Source organism: Tyto alba, unplaced genomic scaffold, assembly GCF_018691265.1.
Source record: "Tyto alba isolate M040663 unplaced genomic scaffold, T.alba_DEE_v4.0 Super-Scaffold_46, whole genome shotgun sequence".
Lineage (NCBI taxonomy): Eukaryota > Metazoa > Chordata > Aves > Strigiformes > Tytonidae > Tyto > Tyto alba.
The window spans coordinates 14,246,284-14,265,996 of record NW_024881322.1 but is presented as its reverse complement, the minus strand read 5'-3'; the positions used below and the strand labels follow the sequence as shown (position 1 = coordinate 14,265,996).

The following is a 19,713-nucleotide window of genomic DNA, read 5'->3' as shown; positions in this document are numbered from 1 at the left end:
AGGGATGCAAGATGATACACACTGAAGAACATACTCAGCCTGATCCTAAGGTTGGGTATAATCTTCTCTCTAATCTCTTATTTGTTAAAGTGGCACTTTTTCAGGGTAGGAGGCTTTAAGCTTTTTCCAAACAACTGGTACAAATAACTGAAAATTAAAAATCTTTGGGCCTTCTTTTAACGCAAGTGTGAAAGAATACTGAAAACATTCTCCTAAGCAGCTTTTGAAAATGCATTTATAACTTCCAAACACCCTGACAAGACTCACAAGTCTGACCTTCCAGTTCCTAGGGAACATTTTTCTGTGGCCTGTCCTTGAAGTCCAGTTATTTCCATACCCTTCTGTAAGCATGGACATCAGAACATGGCACAGATTACTGCACAGAAGAAAAATCATGTTTCAATGTCTCCTTTTTATGCCTTTAAAGAGTGGACCAGGTCTTTTCAGTACAGCTTGCAATGGGAATTTATGTTAAGATGATTATTTGAGATGGCTCCACTCATGTTTTTCTAAGTCCCTTTTCAAAACCAGAGGTGTCTGTTCCACAGGTCTACCTGGCATTCCTGTCATGGTATTAAAACCCACTGTAACAGCTCGTTTGGCAACAGCAGTTGGTAGCCAGAACAGAAAGTGAGCTGGGTGGCAAATGGTTCATGACAGAAGCAGTCTATCACATTGCTTTGCTTTAGCTCCCTAACCTCACCACAGACCATCTGTATATTAGTACAGATGATTTATTCATTTATTTAGGATGATTAATGTCTTATGACATCCATCTTCGTTTGTTAAGAAAAACAAACTGAGAAATGAAAGCCTTCTTCAGTCCACCTGTAGCAGAACAATTTTCAATCACTTCTTAAGACTTTTACATAAACTCATTTTTCTTCAATGATCCCTTGTTTTGGCCAAAGGATTAAGTCTCAGAAGGGGTGTATTGTTATAAAAAGGCAAAGATCAGACATTTAGTTAGACGTCAAATCATGCATCTGTCATGTGCTCTATGTGTACTGCCACGCACATTTATTCTACACATCTTTAGACTGTTCCTCTGTGGCCACAATATACCCGCATATAAACCTTCACGTTTGGAAAATTCAACAGTCGGTCGATACTTTCTTGCCTGGTTAGTGACCCACACCAAGCAACTATCTGCTGAGTGAGTATTAAAATAATGGAAAAAGCCGTCAGCCGCAGCACAGCCAAGGAAATTCTGGTGGTTGAAATTCTTCAGCACAGACGACAGCCAGGTAACTCTATGTTTGAGCACCATGGAAATATTTGGAACTTGATTCTCAAGCAAGGCATCTGTGATTAAGTAGGGCTGAGCACTATGCACAGCCTGATCATTCTTCCAAAAGCTCTCCCACTCCACCCTCCATTTACTTCTGCTGTCCCTTGTGCAGCAGAATGAGGCCAGTTCCAGTGCACAGGGACTTTCCCTGGCAAAGGAAGATGGGAAGGGATTTGATACTTTGTTTTGGATTACTTGAAGAACTGCAAATTACATTTTTAGCTCTTTTTGGGTAAGGTGCCCAGACTCCTTGAGGCATAGGCTACTAAAAATGCTGGCTGAGTTTTGAAAAGCACTGTGCAATCTGGGACGACTCTGTTTTTGAGTGTCATACTTGAGACATCTTTAAAGGGGCCCAGTTTCCAGAAAAAGCTGAGGACATCTGAAAATCTTTCTCTTTCAGGATGTCTCAATTCGACTGTGCAGAGACATCTGGTATTCAGAGTAGACAAGAAGAGCAAGTATCCCTTCACTGAGCAGAGGAAAATAAAACTCTAGACATATAAACCCCTTTTAGCCACTTCTTTTTTTTTTTTTTTCCTATTTCCTATTTAAAAGCAATCATCAGGTTAATCTTAAATTCTTTAAAAGGAAGCAAAGTGCTTAAATTGAAGTCTGGGAGCGGGACTAGAGAGACGGCACACCACAGATTAGGCTGTTTTTTTCCACCGATTTGTAAGTGACAATTTGATCGATTCTGTCCCAGTGAGGACTGGGAACAGCCTTTTGGCTTTCCATTGTCTGCTGCCAATCCCTGAAATGGGATATTCAGCTCATCGATTTGCAAATATCAAAGCAGGATGGGGCAGGAGAAACAGCCGTTTCAAACCAAGCAGCCTTCGGTTTGGTTTTTGGTTGTGCGGGCATGCCGATGTGAGCGTGTCTATGTCAGTTAAGTACAGGCTGGTTCTGTTTCTAAGTTCTTGTGGTTTCTATCATTTACCAGCCATTACTCCATCAGAAGGGACTCCAGTGTTGCCTTCCACCCTACAATGAGCAAAAGAGTCAGAAATCATCTCTCCTCGCCCACAAAGACTAGAGTAGGATTAAGAAACAGAAATTTAAGAGTCAGACACACCCTTGAAGAGGAATGAGGCACAAGGTTAGGAAGCCATCCAAAGCTTGGTTGCCTATCCTCTTACTAAACTAAACTAAAAGGTCTCTTTTTGCTCAAGAAGGCAGCTGAAAAGCAAGGGGAACAAAAATTAAAATCAGATTGAAACCAGCCATGCCTAAGCAATATCCCATCTTAAATGTGCCCAGATCAGTTTCATTAAAATATTTCCCCATTCTCTCTTTTTCCACCTCCTAGTACTTCGGCTGTTTCCTTCAGCTTCTCTTTAAACTGCAAAGCAAAATGCTTTTACTGACATGGTTTGAAATTTTGAAGCCCTAATCTTAAGAAGCAGGTGCTTAGTTTTAATGGAATTTTTCCATCTCTGAATGTCTGGGAGCATCAGTAGCACCTCCCTCCTACACAGCCCCTCACCTTTGATCCTTTGCCATTTGTTCTTTTGGGTTTTCATTTACTGTATTTCTTCTGCTTTCCAGAATCTGCTTTTTCACTGCAAACCCCTCGACCTCTCCTCTCCTTTCTTTTACCTCATACGATTGGCAAGTGCCGTCTCCTAAAAATCTTTACAGAATATGAAGGGCCTTGCTGCCTCTGGCCTCCCTATCTCTGGCCTCATTTTCAGCAGCACTGTCTACTTTACACTGCACTGGCAATTTAAAAGGGCATTAGAGAGGTTGTAAATATTTGCATCACAAAGACAATTATATTTTAATTGCCAGAGGTCCTAGCGCTTCTCTGCACAAAATAACTGGAACCAAAATAACAGTTGGTTTTACTTCATACAATTAGTTATTTTGGAGCAAGTCTGTGGGTGGGCACTTTTGTTCCATACCAACAGTTTTTGTTTCCATTTAATTTTAGCTTTTTGGTTACTCTGAATTTCTTTATTTTTCTCTTATAATTTCCTATTTTGAGTTAATGTAAATGATTTTGTAGAGGCATAATCTCCAGCAAAATCCAAGGGAAAAGTATCCACACGCTGTTTGAAATGGCATGTCCAAAAGCGAGGATTAAAAGTAGCTGTGTCAACTTCAGTTTGTGGAAAAAATGAGATTCACATCCTAACATTAGAACTAGAGGTGCTGTAGTAAGTGAATGCCTGCTCTGCCTTGGTGCTGGCAGACTGCTCGTGAACACAGTACAATTTGACAAAGTCTAATCATTAGTTGTTTCTTATATCCAGGAATGCATCTCCCTAGTTTGTGCTTTAGTTAGTCTTCTAAATGTATTTGTATTTGGTGACTAAAGAATAATTTCTTTTTATCTTCATTTGCCTTTCTACAGCTTACCAGATGCACATGCATATCAGTATATAGCACTTGCTCAAGAAGCAATGACAAGTTGAATAAATGACCATAACTTTATTACCTAATAACTTGATGTTTATTTGACTGAAAACTCTGCCTTTTAAAATATGAATCTGCACTGTGCAGCAGTAAATCACAAGGGCTCACATACCTTTTTCATAATTGAATTTTAATTGAGTTTTCCATTCTTAACAAGGCAACCCAATTCCAGAAAGTTATACCAGCCACTTCCTTAATTGACAAAGCTCAAAGGCTATCTTCTGCACTGACAGCATGCAAAAATGTTTAATGCTAACACAAATACCTTTCATAGATCATTCTGATTCTCAGGCTGATTTCTAAGCCAGCTGTTCTCTGCCTGATTCAATGTGCAGATTTCATTTTAAAACACAGAATATTCCCTGGTTACCTGCCATATAACTAGATCTTACAGGTGTAGGGCATGTTTGTAATGCTTGTTCATCCACTTGCAGGAAAAAAAATCATAAAATAAAATACTTTGTGTAGCTTTCCTGGATTCTAATGCTTTCTTTCCAACTTTCAGATACTGTATCCACTGAAGAATGCCAGGAATTACTTCATGCCTTATATATGTACCTGTTACAGATTATTTTCATTAATTTCAAAGCCAGCTGCTATTTTTGCTTAAAGTAATCCTTGACAGTACACTTTATATACACACATATATAAAAAAGAACTGCTTGCTATGACATACAAACATTTAAATCTACTCTGATTATAGATCTCTTACTGCTTTGTTCTTTTTCATGTAGGTAAGGTAACAAGCTTCCTGCTTCTCCTGGGGCTTATTCTCTGTATAGCAATTTTGACAAACTAATAACACCAAATACAAAAGAAAATTATGCAAATATAAGAAACTCATCACAGGAAACTAATAATCACCTAATAGTAAGGTCAACCGTAGTACAGACTGCAGAGATGGGAATCCAAGCAGTTGGATTTGGCTCCTTGCTCTATCACCAATCAACACTGTGATCACAGGCAAATCACATTCCCTTGCCATATCCTTATATTTCCTGTACAGTTGTGTTAGCCTTGCATAATTAGATTATAAAATGTTAGGGACTGAAGTCATCTCTTATTGTTTGTTTATACAGTGTCTGACACAACGGGTCCCACTTTGTATTAGAATGAAATACAAATAATAATGTTCTGATATCCTGTCTCCCAGAGCTGCTTCAGAGGAGCATGAACCACTGTCCCAAGTCATATCTGATAAATTGTGCATTACTCTGTTGTGGGAGAGATTTCTTTCTAATCCGAAATCCATCTGTCTTGCTGTGCTGCAAGTGATAGTTTCTGGGCAGAGAGCATACTAATTGCAGGATTAAACTCTTAGCTAACTCTTGGGTGGAAACTGTTTCCCATAATGTGGTAGAAAACACATGTTGGTTTCTGTCTGCAGATCCTTGAACATCACAGCCCTGATCTTGACTGAGATATTTAGATTCTCTATTGAACTATGTCTGTGCAATAGAATTCAATTAAAATGAAGTAATAACTAGCTATCAAAAAGTATTATTGATATTTTAGTGGCTCCAGTACTGCTTAGCCTGGTTTAGTTCCCCTTTGAAGGCAGAGACAATTGTGCTCAATGTAATGAATTCCGCACCTTCTCCAAATAAGTAGCATGCAAATTTAGAGCTGAAAAATTAACTATAATTTTGGTGAACTGTTTTAGGATTGTTTTAATTCTACAAACACACAGAGATTTGAAACTTTTAAAATCTAAAATACATCACTGTGTATAACATTTTGCTACAATGTCTCTCATTTCTGTGGATGTGCACATTATTTATTATTCACTGAGGTGAATGGCTGACATTATTGATGTCAGACACAGACCCCACTGGCAAGCTCCAAGAAACAGCTGGCCCCCAACACCTTTTCTTCCCATGGGTACATAGAGGGGCAGACATCAGACTGCCAGACAAAAATGTGGAGGAAATATTTCGGAAATTATTCTGTTTGCATCTCATCTTCTTGGGATTCTCCAGTCAAAAGCCATCTTGGTAACAAAATACTGAAGTTCCCATATTGTTAAAATCTACTGAAGATGCTGAAGACCACCACAGTTTTCATGAAAAGCGAGAATGTTAGAGATTGCTACTTGTTGTTTTAATGTAATTTTGATGGTTCTGGTTGCAGTGCAACCATAAGACACCACAGGCAGTAAAACCCAACCAAGGGCTCTCCACTATATTTTGCAATATTTGAACCAAATCCCCATGGCAGAAAGCAGTAGTAAACCTAAGACCAAAGTTAGCTGGGTGAAGGGGATGAAAGGAGTAGAGTGAGATATGCAGTGGGCTGGGGCAATCGATGCTTTTTATGCTCAGGAGTTCAGAAAAACAGATTTTTGTTTGGAAAAACGCAGTTGTTCTAGAGCATGGGATTAAGGATTCTAGAGTGGAAGCTAAGGATTTCCATCCTTAGCTTCTGTTCCCACCACCTTCTGACTCCTCTCTGCCCTTATCCTGAGGTGGCCTAACCCAACTCCTGTTACCACAGCGAGGTCTGCCTTTCCAACTAAGCTATTTCCTTATTTCTCTGCTTGGCACTACTCGTTCTCCTTTACCAACTTACCTCATGTGGGCAAACCTTCACCCTTTCATAGAAACTATAAAAGCTAACATAAAAGGAGAAAAACACTCATAGTGGCTCAGTACACTAGGCCGCTGACAGTAGTCAAAAGTAGGTGCTCTTGAAGGAGTACAAGAATACAGCAGGAACATGCAATATTTCCCCAAGATACTTTCCCAGCCTCTCACAATTCGCCATCCAGCTCCACTATCCCACTCTCTTATGCATACTCCCCTGTTCTTCCCAAATCCCTCTCCCTAGTCTCCCATTAACCAACGCCTACTCTAACATCCTGAGGATAATCACCACAAGGAACTTAATACACCATGAGATAATATATCCCATGTAGCTCAATTATTCATCAACCTTCAATGCTCTTTCTGGTTCCCAAAGCCCACAATTCCCCGCAGCACTCTCCATTGAACCCGAAGCCCTATTCTCCCTCACTCCTTCTCCCACTCCTTCTGCAAAACCTTCTACTGACCTTAAATATTGAATACTCTGAATGCTTATTCTTCACTGTTCACATTTTTCCAGCTCCTTCATTAATCAGTGTACTCCCTCATCTATTTCTTACATAAACTGACCAGTTGCACATTGCACAGTGAAAGCAATACTTGAGACCAAGAGAAAGATTAGCAAGCGCTTCTGAGTAAATAGAACATACTTGCTGAATTCCTCCTCTGGATTTGTTAGATCTCTGCAGCTGGGATTTATCCTTAATGATAAGCCAAGTAACCTCACTTCACAGCATGCACTGTAACCAACATATTTTAAGCAGGTGTGGGAAAATTCAGAAAAGCACTAATGACTCCTAAAAGTACTAGCAGAACCTGAATTCATGCTGGAAAATGTAGTGCCAATTTAATACATAGAGCAAATTTTTGTAATTTCTGTGTCTGGGTTTTCCAGTCTTCTTAGAGGCCGACCACAAACAAAACTGAAAACAGATCCAGATAAAGAAATCAATTAGGGTGGACTTATTTATTTTTACGTTATTTAGAACTTTCAGTGGAACTATGTCATTTACGTACATGCAACAGCAATCTTAGGGTACCACAGACTTCTGTATTGGATATGAGAAACAACCTCTTTCATCAGAGAAATCCAAAGGCTGTTTCTTTTGGGTGACTCGGAGGAAAGACATGACCGCAGCATCTGTATTCATTCTCTTAGGTCAATCAAAAGGAATGGACTCTCAGCTACTTAAGTACGGCACTAGGACAAGCTAATCCAGGTGAGCATATGCTTCCCCTCCATCTCTATTCCCAACCAGTTTTGACTCATAATATGACTAGAGAGAAATAAGGCCACAGTTTCCACAAATGACTGAGTAGGAACTCATGATGCTTTTACTTTTGGATCTGAGCTGCTTGTGGTAGTCCTAATTTAAAGAAAGTGCACTCTCTGAAGTTCAGTCTAGAATGCATCTTCAGATGGGTAAATAAAATCACTTATCAACTTTGAAAAGTTAATCTTAATTAGTATTTTTGTGCTGTAGCTGTCCTCTTTTGTAAAGCCTTCTGAATCCTTTTGAAAATGTTATACAATGTCAGTGCAAATTCTATTAAAATAATTATGTCCTGCTTGGTTTACAGAGAGAGCGTACATGGAGAACACACCTCTGCTTTATATGGTGTGCTTTCCGTGACATGCGGAAACTGCTGTTGAATAATCCTGCACGCAAATAATCCTTACATCTGTGTATAAGCAAACCCACAAGTTTCACAGAAGTTGCTCACACTGGATGTTTTTAGAGTGAGAAAGACAGAAAGGAAAACCATGTTATTTCTCATTAGTTTTAATTAAAGCAGTGGATGATTTCCTTATTCCCATTCATACTAAGGTATATTTTACAACTTGAACAGTTTATAATAGGATTCAGATCCCAGTTTTTAAATTAAGCTTTGACTCTCACTATCCACCACATTTAATTAAAAGACCATAAATAGCGCTGCTTTCAAATAAAAGATCTAGGACCAGATTCAACAAGTATTTAATCCTTTAAGCATAGTGTAAAATCAATGTAAAGGATTGTAAAAAGGATTTAGGAATCAATGTGTTTTGGTGAACCTGGGCCATCTTTAAGATTTTTCTGAGCATTTCAGAAATCAGGTCCCTTCGTCAATGGCCACAAACTGTAACTTAGGGAAAGTAAACCACTGATCGCTTAAAATTCTTTCTGTTGTTATTTCTGGATAAAAATCACAATGAGGATACACAAATAATGTGCTATTTTCATTACAAGATAACACCGAGTTAACAATAACCTTTCAGGGAGAAACTATTGTTAGAGGAAAGCTCTTAAGAAAGGAAGTAAAAAGAAGGGAGAAAGGAGAGAGCAACTGTGAATGTGGGAAAATAAAGGAAGAAAATGCTACAAAGTTTTTAGAAGAACTGCTTATATTCATCCACATCTGAATCCTGATCCAGATATGTCAATATCAATAGTAATAACAGTGCTATGATCATGTGGAAAAATTCTATGACTGCACTACAGCACTGTAGCATAGAAATGGAAATACATTGAAAGCAGCTTTCTTCCAAGATTGGGAAATTTTAAATTAAGTGATAGAAACTGAGGAGGTCTGAGGTTTATTAGAAGACTGAACTACAAGGTGTGATATTTCCCTTAAGTGCAAATCAAATACTGTCTGTGATATAGTAACATGCTCTTTAGAATTGTTAAAGAAGAGGAAAAACCAAAGAAAAACCCTACAGAATTGTAACACACTTTGCATAAGTACTTGTAAAAAACAGTGTTTCTGATGTGATGAATTCAGTATCAGTTCTTAGTCTCACACTTCCAGTATAACTGTATTTCACATTCATTAGTGGTCTAAACTCAGTGTTTGGAGAAGAAATAAATTCCATACCAGAACATCTAGATTTCTATTTCAATTGCTTACATGTGGATAAGCATCCTATTTATACATACAGATGTACTGATATTATAAAGATGCATACATACTTGCATTCATACAATGGGATGGTTACAAGATATATAGATACATAAACGCTTACACAGCACATATACAGTCACTTTCATTAGTAAGACACTGAGGTTTTCAGATGCTTACTATCCACATGGAGAGTATTATTAACAAAAGAAGGCACATGGTTTCAGGTTGCTTCCTTCTAAAAAAAAAAAAAGCCTGACTGTTATGAAATGACATCTTTGACATTTCCAGTACAAATCTGATGTGGAACAACCACCGGACACAGAGTCATAAGATTCTAGCACTGTCACTAACTCGCTATACAGCTTTACATAGTTACTCTGTGTGGTTGTGATCCGCTAAATCATTTCAGCGTGTGCTGAAATGACCCAGTCTCTTCAGCTGTAATACAGTGATAGTGCTATTTGCTGACTTAACCCTTAGGATATTATGAAGACCTAGGTACCACTTGCATGGAGCACTCAAGTTGCAGAGCAGCAGCTACAGTGTTGTTACCGCTACGACTATTAAAATTTCTTCAGAACAATGACACTAAACTTTTTCTACAACACATGCCTGGATGCAACAGATATAAGACATGTTCCCTTTGTGGTGTGTGCCCCACTCAGTCCTAATCTCGTTAGTGTCCCCAGTCAGAAACCTGGCTGGGCATGGCATTGTCTCCTTCCCACTGATCCATCCTATTTTCTTTCCAGAAGAAACTGTGGCAGAGGAAAGCAAAGGGCAATGACAGCCCAGCTCACGGAGCGCGGGGGTGTTCAGCCAGCCGGCTCTGTGAGCTGTGAAGGTCCCTGGGCTGCACAGAACAGGCTCGTGGAGACCAGACAGAGAGAGCAGGGGAAGAGGCAGTGAGAGGCCAGCGCCTGGAACATGTCATCGTTCCTCTGCAATGAGGAAAGGATGGCCCAGGGATGAGTAGGTATTCAAGGACTGCAGTGCAGAAAACTCATTTATTGTGACCCTAGGGAAATTGTTCTCCGTCCCTGTGAAACAGGGATAATAGTTCTTAAGTGGTTCTCAAGATGTTAAGGTTTACGATTTTATCTATTGTTTTGATGCAATGGTAATAGACCTATTGAAGTGTCTTAATCAAATAGGAGCTGTAATTTCCAATTAAATTTATGCAAAAAATTTGAACACTGTTATAAATGAAAAGTCAAACTTATTAATTTCATATGAGTTAAAGTAATTGCTACTTGAGACAAAAATTAAATAGACTGTTATGACTACTAAGGGCACACTGCAACACTAGCATGGACACTTAACTTCTTTTCTCATTTAAGAGAAAAGCAAGGCCACTTTTCAGCTTCTGCGACACTGCCTAGAAGGCATTAACCTTCTCCTGTAGAGACACACTTCTAAGAGAAAATGGGACTTTATTACTCATACCCACTGAAAGCACTAAAATATTTAGATACAAGTGAAACTGTTATCTCTGACTACTGCCCACCTACTAGAACAGAACAGTCTTTGCAGAGATTTTATGCAAGCGGCTTACAACTGCTGTCCAATGAGTATGACTTAAGAGCTTTGAGAAAAGGCTTTTAGCAATTCAGATCTCAATGGTGGTATTTTTGTCTGTCATATATGATGGACTCTGTCTTGAGGTGAAAAACGTACAGATGATAGATCCTGAAAAGTATCAAATATTTTAAAGCCTTCCAAAGGATACCTTGTACAAAGGGTAAGATACTGAAAGTAAAGAAAATGAACCTTCATTTTAGCTGAGAGTGTGCCTTTAAGGCATTAATAACAAATGCTAAAATACCAACAGGAAACTTTTCCAAACTGGTTATGATTAGCTGTTCTAATTCTGTATACTGCCCCGAGGAATTTGAACACCCATTGAAACCAAGGATCTTCCTTTACACAAGGAGACATAAAACATAATCCCTTCGACTTTAAGGCAAGTAACTTCCAAGGGATTTGCTACAGCGATTTATTTGCAACAGGTTTGCTGCAATAATAACTTTTCACTGCAAGTACACAATGTCTGTCTTTTGCAAAATATTTCCACTTCATTTTCTATCAGAGGGCCACCAATCCTTTGTGCCAGGATTTCATAAAATTAATAAATCTACTTCCATAATCCTTGCTGCTTTTACTGACAAATGTAATAAACTACAGGATGCAAAACTCTGGAAGCCTACTGGGATTTATTTTCTTTTTTTTTTTCCTTGACAAGCTTTACAGAGTAGCACTTCTGAGACATGCTCATGTGCTGTAAACCTAATCCTTAGCAATTTCCTCTTTTCTCAAATAACCCAAATATTTTATGAATAGTGAAGGATTTCCTTTATCAGACAACACTTGCTTTTTTTTTTTCTTTTTTTACATGTGAGTTGTTCTCAAGGAAATACACTTTGAAGCAATTGGATGTTCTCAGGTTGACATCCACAAGATACGCTCCTAAGGAAACATGTGAAACTTGACTAAGAAGAAGGTGTCCTAGAGTTTAAGGGCCGTACAAGTGGTGAGAGGACTGTGGTCAAGCCTGGATGGGACTTGAGACCAAGGGAGTCTTGTTTTTTTCTAACCCCACCACAGTGGGCATTTTAGTGCTACTTTTTATGCTCATCTCTGTCCAAAATTTGCTTTTATTCTGTAGCATATCACACATTGATTCCTTTTTCAGAGTTGATGAGCCAGGGAGGTCAGAAAGGCTTCTGATATTTTCTGTTCTTAGTCCTCCTCTCCCCAAAATATGGGCGATACCCACCATTCCATCTAGCAGAATGTTTTTCCATACCCATAAGAACAAACACGTTTATGTGACTGTCTTACTCAGCTAGGCCTGCATCTCTGCCTCCCTTCTCTAAATTGACCCCATCCTTTGGCTGCTGGAGTTTTGGTTGGCAAGTGTGTTAGTGCACACACACACACACATCCCTACAGTGATATCAAATACCTTTGTGGAAACGATTCCTCAATGCAAAGTTTACTATAGCACTGATCCATCTGTGAAAAATTCTGATTTTTGCTGCAGAAAGAGCAATACGGCTGGAATACAGCTCTTAATGAAAAAGCCAGCACACTGGTTCCTATCACCTTCCTGCTCCCCCACATAATGGCTGCAATCACAACTCCACCTCATCCTTCTGCTGCTGAGAGACACCCTTGATTTGCCTGGGAAGTGGGGAATAGGGCAGTGTAAGCACAACTACTCCATTATTTCATGTTTATTCTAAAAGGACCAATAAAGGGATAAACACAAATCTTGGCTGAAATAACTGTGAGGAAAAATGGTTGAGGATTTTTTTGACATTTGGTTACCTACAGGAAGTCTTAAGACAGTCTAAAACTTACTTCTCAGCAAGAAGGAAAACTGCTCAAAATTTCCTTCAACTGACAAGCAACATGTAAGAAATTAATCAAATTGAAACAATTTTCATTTTGTTACACATCCAGCTCCAAATTAAATATTACAGGAGCACTAAAAATCTCGAGAAAATGCCCCATGAGGCATAGAAAACAATTAGCGGGCAAAAAAGAAGTATTCAGAACACCCCTCACCCTAGAAGTCCAAGCCAATTACAGTAGAAATAGTCAGTGATTCAGCACAAAGGCTCCTTGGCAGACTAGTGAGGAAAAGGCAAGACTCCAGCTGGGTCACTCAGAGAAAAAAAAAAAAAAAATGCAATAGTGCATCGTAAGGGCAGGATTTGAGTTTGCAGCCCTTAAAAAGGGGGACATTTAATTCAGTTCATGTCATTCCTAAAAGGACCTTCTTTGTTTATATTTGCTCGTCAAAAACATGAACCTAAAGTTTCCATTCAAAGTGGTTTGTTATCACAGGGTCACAGAGTTTTGCAACCACCAAGGGTCCCTCTTGTAGCTCAACTCAAAGAATGACGCATTTCTGGAGGGTTGGGCTCTGATGCTTCTGGGGAGGACAGAGCGCAACCCAAGACTTCACCATCAGGGATCCTGTGATGAGATTTCCTAAAAGAAAGAGTGGGGTCAAAGAGATGAGCTTCAGGTAGTTGCTCTGAGTAGCATGTTGAAGGGGTCTTTAACTTAACTGATAGAAGAAATAATCAGAAAAGGAAGTTGGGGATTTTTTTTTTTTTTTTTTTTTTCTGACAAGGGAAGCAGAACTTTGGCTATTGTCAGAGACGAGACAGGATGAGACACAGACCTTCCATCTGCCCAAGGATGATCACTCTTCTGTTCCTGAGTATGCATGAACCGTTCTTACAATTAATATGGGGAAGGCTAGAGATTAGAAAAGAGATAATGGAGAAGATAAAATAGGGGAAGAAGCAACAAAAAATGGAGACAAAACAGAGCTATGGAGGCAAAAAAATTAGTTGAGCAGTTTAGAGCAGAAAGAAGCAGAGGAGACTTTGATGTTAAAAGTGATGAAAAGGCTTATCGATGAGATTCAGAAGAGTCATCACTTGCAGCTGAGGAACTTCATATGATCACAAAAATTTTTCATAATATGCTCAGCCAACTGTGGCTGACTTTGTGAATAATGCAGTTAGGAACAGGAGTGAAATAACTGAGCTAAGTGACGGAGTGGTAGGAGCCAACAGCTGATTTGACAAAAGACAGCAAAAATGAAAAAAGCTAATTTGAATTCATTATGTCTGAAAAAAGTCAACTGCACAGGCTTGAGTTTCACTGGTGGACAGCATGATAAAGAAAAGGAAAGCAACTTCAAGATAGATTCTCAACTTCCTCTGCAATCAAAAGGTCTTGTCCAAGAAGTACAGCTTTTAGCAATTAATTTCCCTTAAAGATAAAGCTGCAGACAGTAAAAAATATATCCTTTAGGAATATTTAAAAAGCATATGTATGTACGATCTTATTTGCTTAAAAATAAAAAGATGAAGTTAAAATAAAAGTTTTTGCTGTTTTTTTTTTTTTTTTAAAGCAACTCTGTCTTCTAGCCCTTTTCATTATAATAGAACCACAGCATATCACAATACAAATACTGTTCATGCAAAACCATTGTCCTTACAGTGATACCAGTGGTGCCAGAAGTGTGAGGTTCATAAATTTTACTGTACAGCTGGAGGAGTATGTGCATGTGTTACAGTTCCACAGCACTCATATAAAACATTTAGAAAATAATAATTTTAAGGTGATACTGTCAATTTTTAAATAATGCTAGATATCTTTTCTTTTTTCCCATAGTATTGTTTCAGATAACACCTGGCAATACCATAATTGAAAGAGAACAAGGGATTTATTTCCTACTGCTCCAGCACAGACTGCATTTAGAAAGCAGGTTTCATGAGGGCTTTTAGATCAGGTTGTGAAATCTCCATCCTTGGAGGCTTTCAAGACTCAACCAGAAAAAGCCCCAGATGACCTGGTCTGAATTCAGCTCTGAGCCTGCTCTAGCCAGCGGGATTCTGGGATGCAGAACATCCAGCATAGACAATTTCAGTATTTCTCTCCTGGCAGTTCATCTTAACAATAGGCCCCTAGTCAAACAGTGTGTTCGTGACTCATTTTAGCAAGTAAGATTAAAGAACATGTAAAGGTAAACCTGGTATTTGAACAACTTCACTTGATCAGGGAGTGAGAGTGGGAAACTCAGTATCTGACACAGGGAAATGGGGTAAAAACTGACAAAAGCTGGGAGGAGGGATCACAAGTAGTCTTCATCAGTGTTATGTCTTCTGTATTACTCAGAATTGCACTTGTCTTTCACATGAAATATTTTAAACAAGGTCCTACATAACTTTTAATAAGTTCAGTTCTAACTGCAATGTATGAGGTTAACTGACCCAGCTTCAAACTGACTTTTTCAATCAAATCTCTCACAAGGCTCTCCCGGCTTTCATTAGGGGAAAATGTGAAACATGGCTTAAGGTTTTCCAAGGTGTCATGCAAAGATATTATCTTGAATCTCAAAAGGTTTATGGTCTGCAGTCCTCTCCCCTTTGCATGAGGGGAACCGGGGTGGCTGAAGTACGTTGCTAACAACAAACTGTGGTTCTGGAGACCTTCTGGATGTCCCTGTTTCGTCCTCCATTGCATGGTTTAGGCCTGCTCCAACAGGCTTGGTTTCAATCAGGCCAGTAAGCGATGTCTAAAAATCAATACCATTTAAGAAGCACCTCAAACCTGGCATCCAAAAATCACTTCTGAAAAACTCATGTTTTAAATACACTAAATACTTGCAAACCTGAGAAAAAACAGAAAAATGTAAACCATAAAAAAATTATAATTTTTCAGATTTTCTGTCCGCCTATGGATTTACACTGCCCCTCCAATATGCCACAAGCATTAAACTTTCAATTGGAAGCAAATGAGAACAATTCTCAGCCACCTCTTTCATAAAAACCCTTCAATCATTTGTAATGTTTTTTGACCAGTAAATAATAGAGCTGCTTCACTGAGCTATTTAAGTCATATTACTTACAGCTGGAGAAAAACGAGGAACAGTCATTTTCTAGGGAGGCCAAAAAATATGATACAGTCATGCAAACTAAATTAGATTAGGATTTTTTTGCCATTGGTTTGAGAAGATAAAGGATAACCTTTTCAACTTCTACTTTGCCTGGCATTGCATTTATATTTTCAAATGAAAGATCTCAAACACGGAACTTCACGAGTGTTAATAGGTTTCAGTCCTATCGCCAGTGTGCTGAGAGTAAATACAGATGGAACTACTGAAATATTGCTGCAGTTGGAATGTCCTTGCAGAGCCTCTTAAAACAGCATTCAGTGGCACTTAATTTCTTCTTAATCATGTGGTGTCAAATTATACACCACTGTGCAAAGGCTTGTTTAGCAGACGCCTGAGAAAGCATCTTCCCAGAGTTTTTTTTTTTTTTTTTTTTTTTATTTTTAGCAGGGGGAAGAAGGTAAATCTGCAGCCTTGACACTTTCCTGTACAGTCTCAGTGCTGTCCTCCAGTGTGCACTAAATACCTTCGTGGTCTCAGTGGCCGCAATAACGACAGCACCCAGATGTGCAGATAGGAGCTGGAGCTAGGACTAGACGAAGGTCCATTCTTCATGCTGGTACTGCACATACAGTCCTTCTCAGAGAGCCCTGGGCAGAGAGGTATTTCAGCTACCTGCTTGTATAATTATTATCACTTTTCAAACCCTGCATTTTGACCTGACACTTGCATTGGATGAAATCCGATCATGGCGCAGCATGTCTCAGCGCAGCTTCTCCACGGGCAATGGAGCTTTGTTAATAAACAGGGCTACTCTCCAGTCATCGTCCGTTCCTGTGCCGCAGCGCTTGCAGAATCACCACCGAGGGGTTCAGAAGAAGAAGAAAAAAAGTTAAATCAGGGAAGCATAGTGGATCCATTGTATTCTGAACCTCCTGCCATTTTCCATCACTTTCTCATTAAAAAATGGAACATTTAAAAGCATCTTCAGAGTACATACTTATTTTGAGTTATTGCTATTGTTTTTAATCTAGACAGAGGCTCAGCTGAACCAAAGCTGCACAATTAGAAGAAAACAACCCTTAATTTGAAGAGTTTACATGCTGAATTTACACTATTGAACTATGTAACAGTAGAGAGCCTCAAAAATACAGCAAAGGATATCAAAATATATTTATTCAAATTGAAGTTGGAATAAATAGATAAAAAATGTTCAGTTTTTCACCGTAATTCAAATTCTATGCTGAACTCCTATGAGACAGGACATGCTCTTTGCACCTCACACTATCCCCAAACAGCTTTATGGGAGAGAGTTACAGAATATATTGGCAAAGTACCCAGGGGGTAACGGACAGACATCTAGCCTTTCTCTCCTGCACCTTTAACTTCACTAACTGAAACAACTCAGGGGTTTCTCAGAAACCTAGTCTTCAATGAGTTACTAAAATATTCATCACAAACTTGACTGAAGAGCTACGACCATTTGCTGTATGCCGACTAGTATTGTCTCACTGGTTCTTCACGATCTTTATCAATTTGTTTTCTCCTATATTACACTTAAGATTACAAACTCCATGGGGAAGGGTCTACTTTCTTATTCTATTTGACTTATGCTTAGGGAACAGCACATAAGGGGATCTGTTCTCCAAACATATGTATCATCATGAATATATGGAGAACTTCACTGCCACAATTAATATGTCCTACACAGAATTCAGATTTCTAAGTTAACTTCCTCACCAGTTTCATATCAATAAACTATAGTCTCTAATTAGAAATGTTTCATATAACTGCATTTAAGAACAGCCAGAAGCTCTGAAAGGTTTAAGTAATGAGAAAAAAAAACAAAACCAGAGAGGCTACTTACTGCATTGTACAAATTAGCTGACACATTACAAGAAACACCCATCTTGCACTAACAATAGATAATCAGTTTTAGATCCTCTCTGCTGGGCCTTCTACCTCTCAGGAACTTGTAGCAAATTAAAAGTGTAAATTCATTAAACATCTTCATGTCTGAGGATACTAAAGAAGTAGTGGTTGCCCCATTATATCTTAAACTAAAAATTAAGGTGTTTTTCCAAGAGCAGGAGAAGCCACAAGCACAAATTGTGGCCCTCTCATTTAAAGAGGAGACCATCTTTCTCTCATCAGGCAACCCACGTATGCAAGAAACTGCTCTGTAACAGTTGCTGTGAGTCTCAGTAATTCTGATCTCTGTACATGAACAATGTACATAACTTAGTTAATAATGTACACTGCATATGCAACCTCAATTAATTGTTTGCCTAGTAACAATTTGGAGTATCAGGGAAAAATAATATCTCTCAGCTGTGGCGCTGGCTGTGGTTTTAGTTTGTTTTGCTTTTCCATTAGGAATCTGGTATTTGTGGCTGACATTTTTATAGCATTAATGGCAGGAAACAATATGAAAAGAATGCAGACAGAAGTGGAAAGCATTAACAGAAACATTTAGACCCATTGCAGGGACATTCTAATTATGATGGTGAGTAATAGACATGTAGCGGAAAAGGCCAGGTTCAATAAATGTTCATGGAATGAACTTCACACTTTAAATCTGAGTTTCAAGTCTAAAAAGCTGAAGACTTACAAAACGTTAATGAATGTTTGTTCTTTGTAGCATTGTACTGGATACGGGCCCCTTCAGTTCTGCAAACTACAAAGTACAACGGCATGAGATGGCAAAAAAAGTAAAGCCATAATCTAAGTTGTATCATCAAGCAGCTTCATTGAAAAGTCTGATTATTAAAAAATACCTGGGGCTAAATCACCAATTTAAGATGCCATCGGTTGTTTTAAGTTGTTTGCCTTTTCAAACACAGCTTGAGTTTCTGGCATTTGCAGTTAGAAGCTGAGGCATGATGAAAATTTGGGGTCAATGTGTCATGCTCAATTTGTTGTTATAAGAAGCACAGTATATTCTGTACTAATTGCATTTACTCATTGCCATATTTACTTCCATTAAAAAGCAATGACAAAAACAACATCACTGTTTAGTTTTACTCAAAGATGCAACAGATTTTGTCATTTGCTGGGCAACTGAATAAGTCAAAAAAAAAAAACTTATCACTGAATTTATGTACAATTGGAGACATATCTAGCTTTGTCTTATTAAATGAGGACCAGATCTAACCACCAGTGGAGTTAACAGAAGACTTCCCCTTACACTTCAGCAGGCATTGGATTAAAGCATTGTTTTTCGGTGAGTCACAATTTGCTACAGCTGTCATTTTATCAGTGTTGCAGACCTTATTTGTGCATTTCAATATATCCTTTCTTTTTATTTTGAGCTTTGGAAGTTTTCTTGTGGGCTGGGAAGGATGGCTTTCTCGGGAACTGATTTATTTAAAAATTCTGTTTTGAAGACAACTGAATGTGAAATGTATTGATCTAAGTACAACGATCTCCACAGTTCAGCTGCAAAGGATAGCAGCCAACCTCTGTACAGTGACTGCAGTTGGGTCCTACAGATGTTTGTGCACGTGAGTAACCGTACCTATTGACCAGTTCCATAGGTTCAGTAACTACTTGCCTCAGTAGTTACTGATGAGCGTGCCTGTTTGCAGGATCAAAGCCCCACTATGAAGCAGAAAGAAAACATCTCCTTGGAGGGAGCTACCAAACAGAAAATACACGAGGGGTAAGGAACAAAGGGATATTTCAAGATGAGGTTCTGCACTGAGAATAGATGAGTCATGGAAAAGATGCGAAGTGATTCATTAATACCACAAGCTTAGCCAGTGAAGAATGCCCAAGTATGAAACTAATGACTGTGCTTTTACGATACTACCAAACTATTTGCTTTTGTAAACTTAATATAGGAATAATTTTCTCCCATTTTGAAAATTTATTATGCAATAAGTTGTCACTTTAATAAACTGCATGCACGGCTGTGATAACGGTTGCTCAAAATACTGAGGGCTTTACAGTTTTTGTTTTAAAAAAGAAAAACACTAGGAACTTCAAGTCCTGCCAATTTTTCCTCTCTGCCAAGTCCTATTAGCATAAATGAACGGTTTATTTTAAGAAATGCCTAATAAATTACTCTACACAATCAGTAATGAGGGTACTGTCAGCAAAGGAGAATCATT

At 38.6% G+C, this 19,713-nt stretch overlaps 1 protein-coding gene across 7 annotated transcripts in view; it reads right to left on the bottom strand.

Annotated features, from left to right (window-relative positions):
• The window catches only part of SUGCT (succinyl-CoA:glutarate-CoA transferase), a 332,431-nt gene that overhangs the window by 8,925 nt on the left and 303,793 nt on the right, over nt 1–19,713 (bottom strand). Inside the window, exons 14-15 of one of the 7 annotated variants that reach the window (XR_006166817.1) lie at nt 15,617–18,278; nt 7,247–13,179 (exon numbers count right to left, since the gene is read on the bottom strand). The exons of 5 other annotated variants lie outside the window; for them this stretch is intronic. Coding sequence is in view for 1 of the 2 variants with exons in the window: in XM_042806309.1 (XP_042662243.1) it covers nt 18,193–18,278 (86 nt within the window). In the remaining variant the exon portion in view is untranslated. Of the gene's footprint in view, nt 1–7,246; nt 18,279–19,713 lie in introns of those variants that run through there. One more of the 7 variants, XM_042806309.1, reaches the window with a different exon arrangement.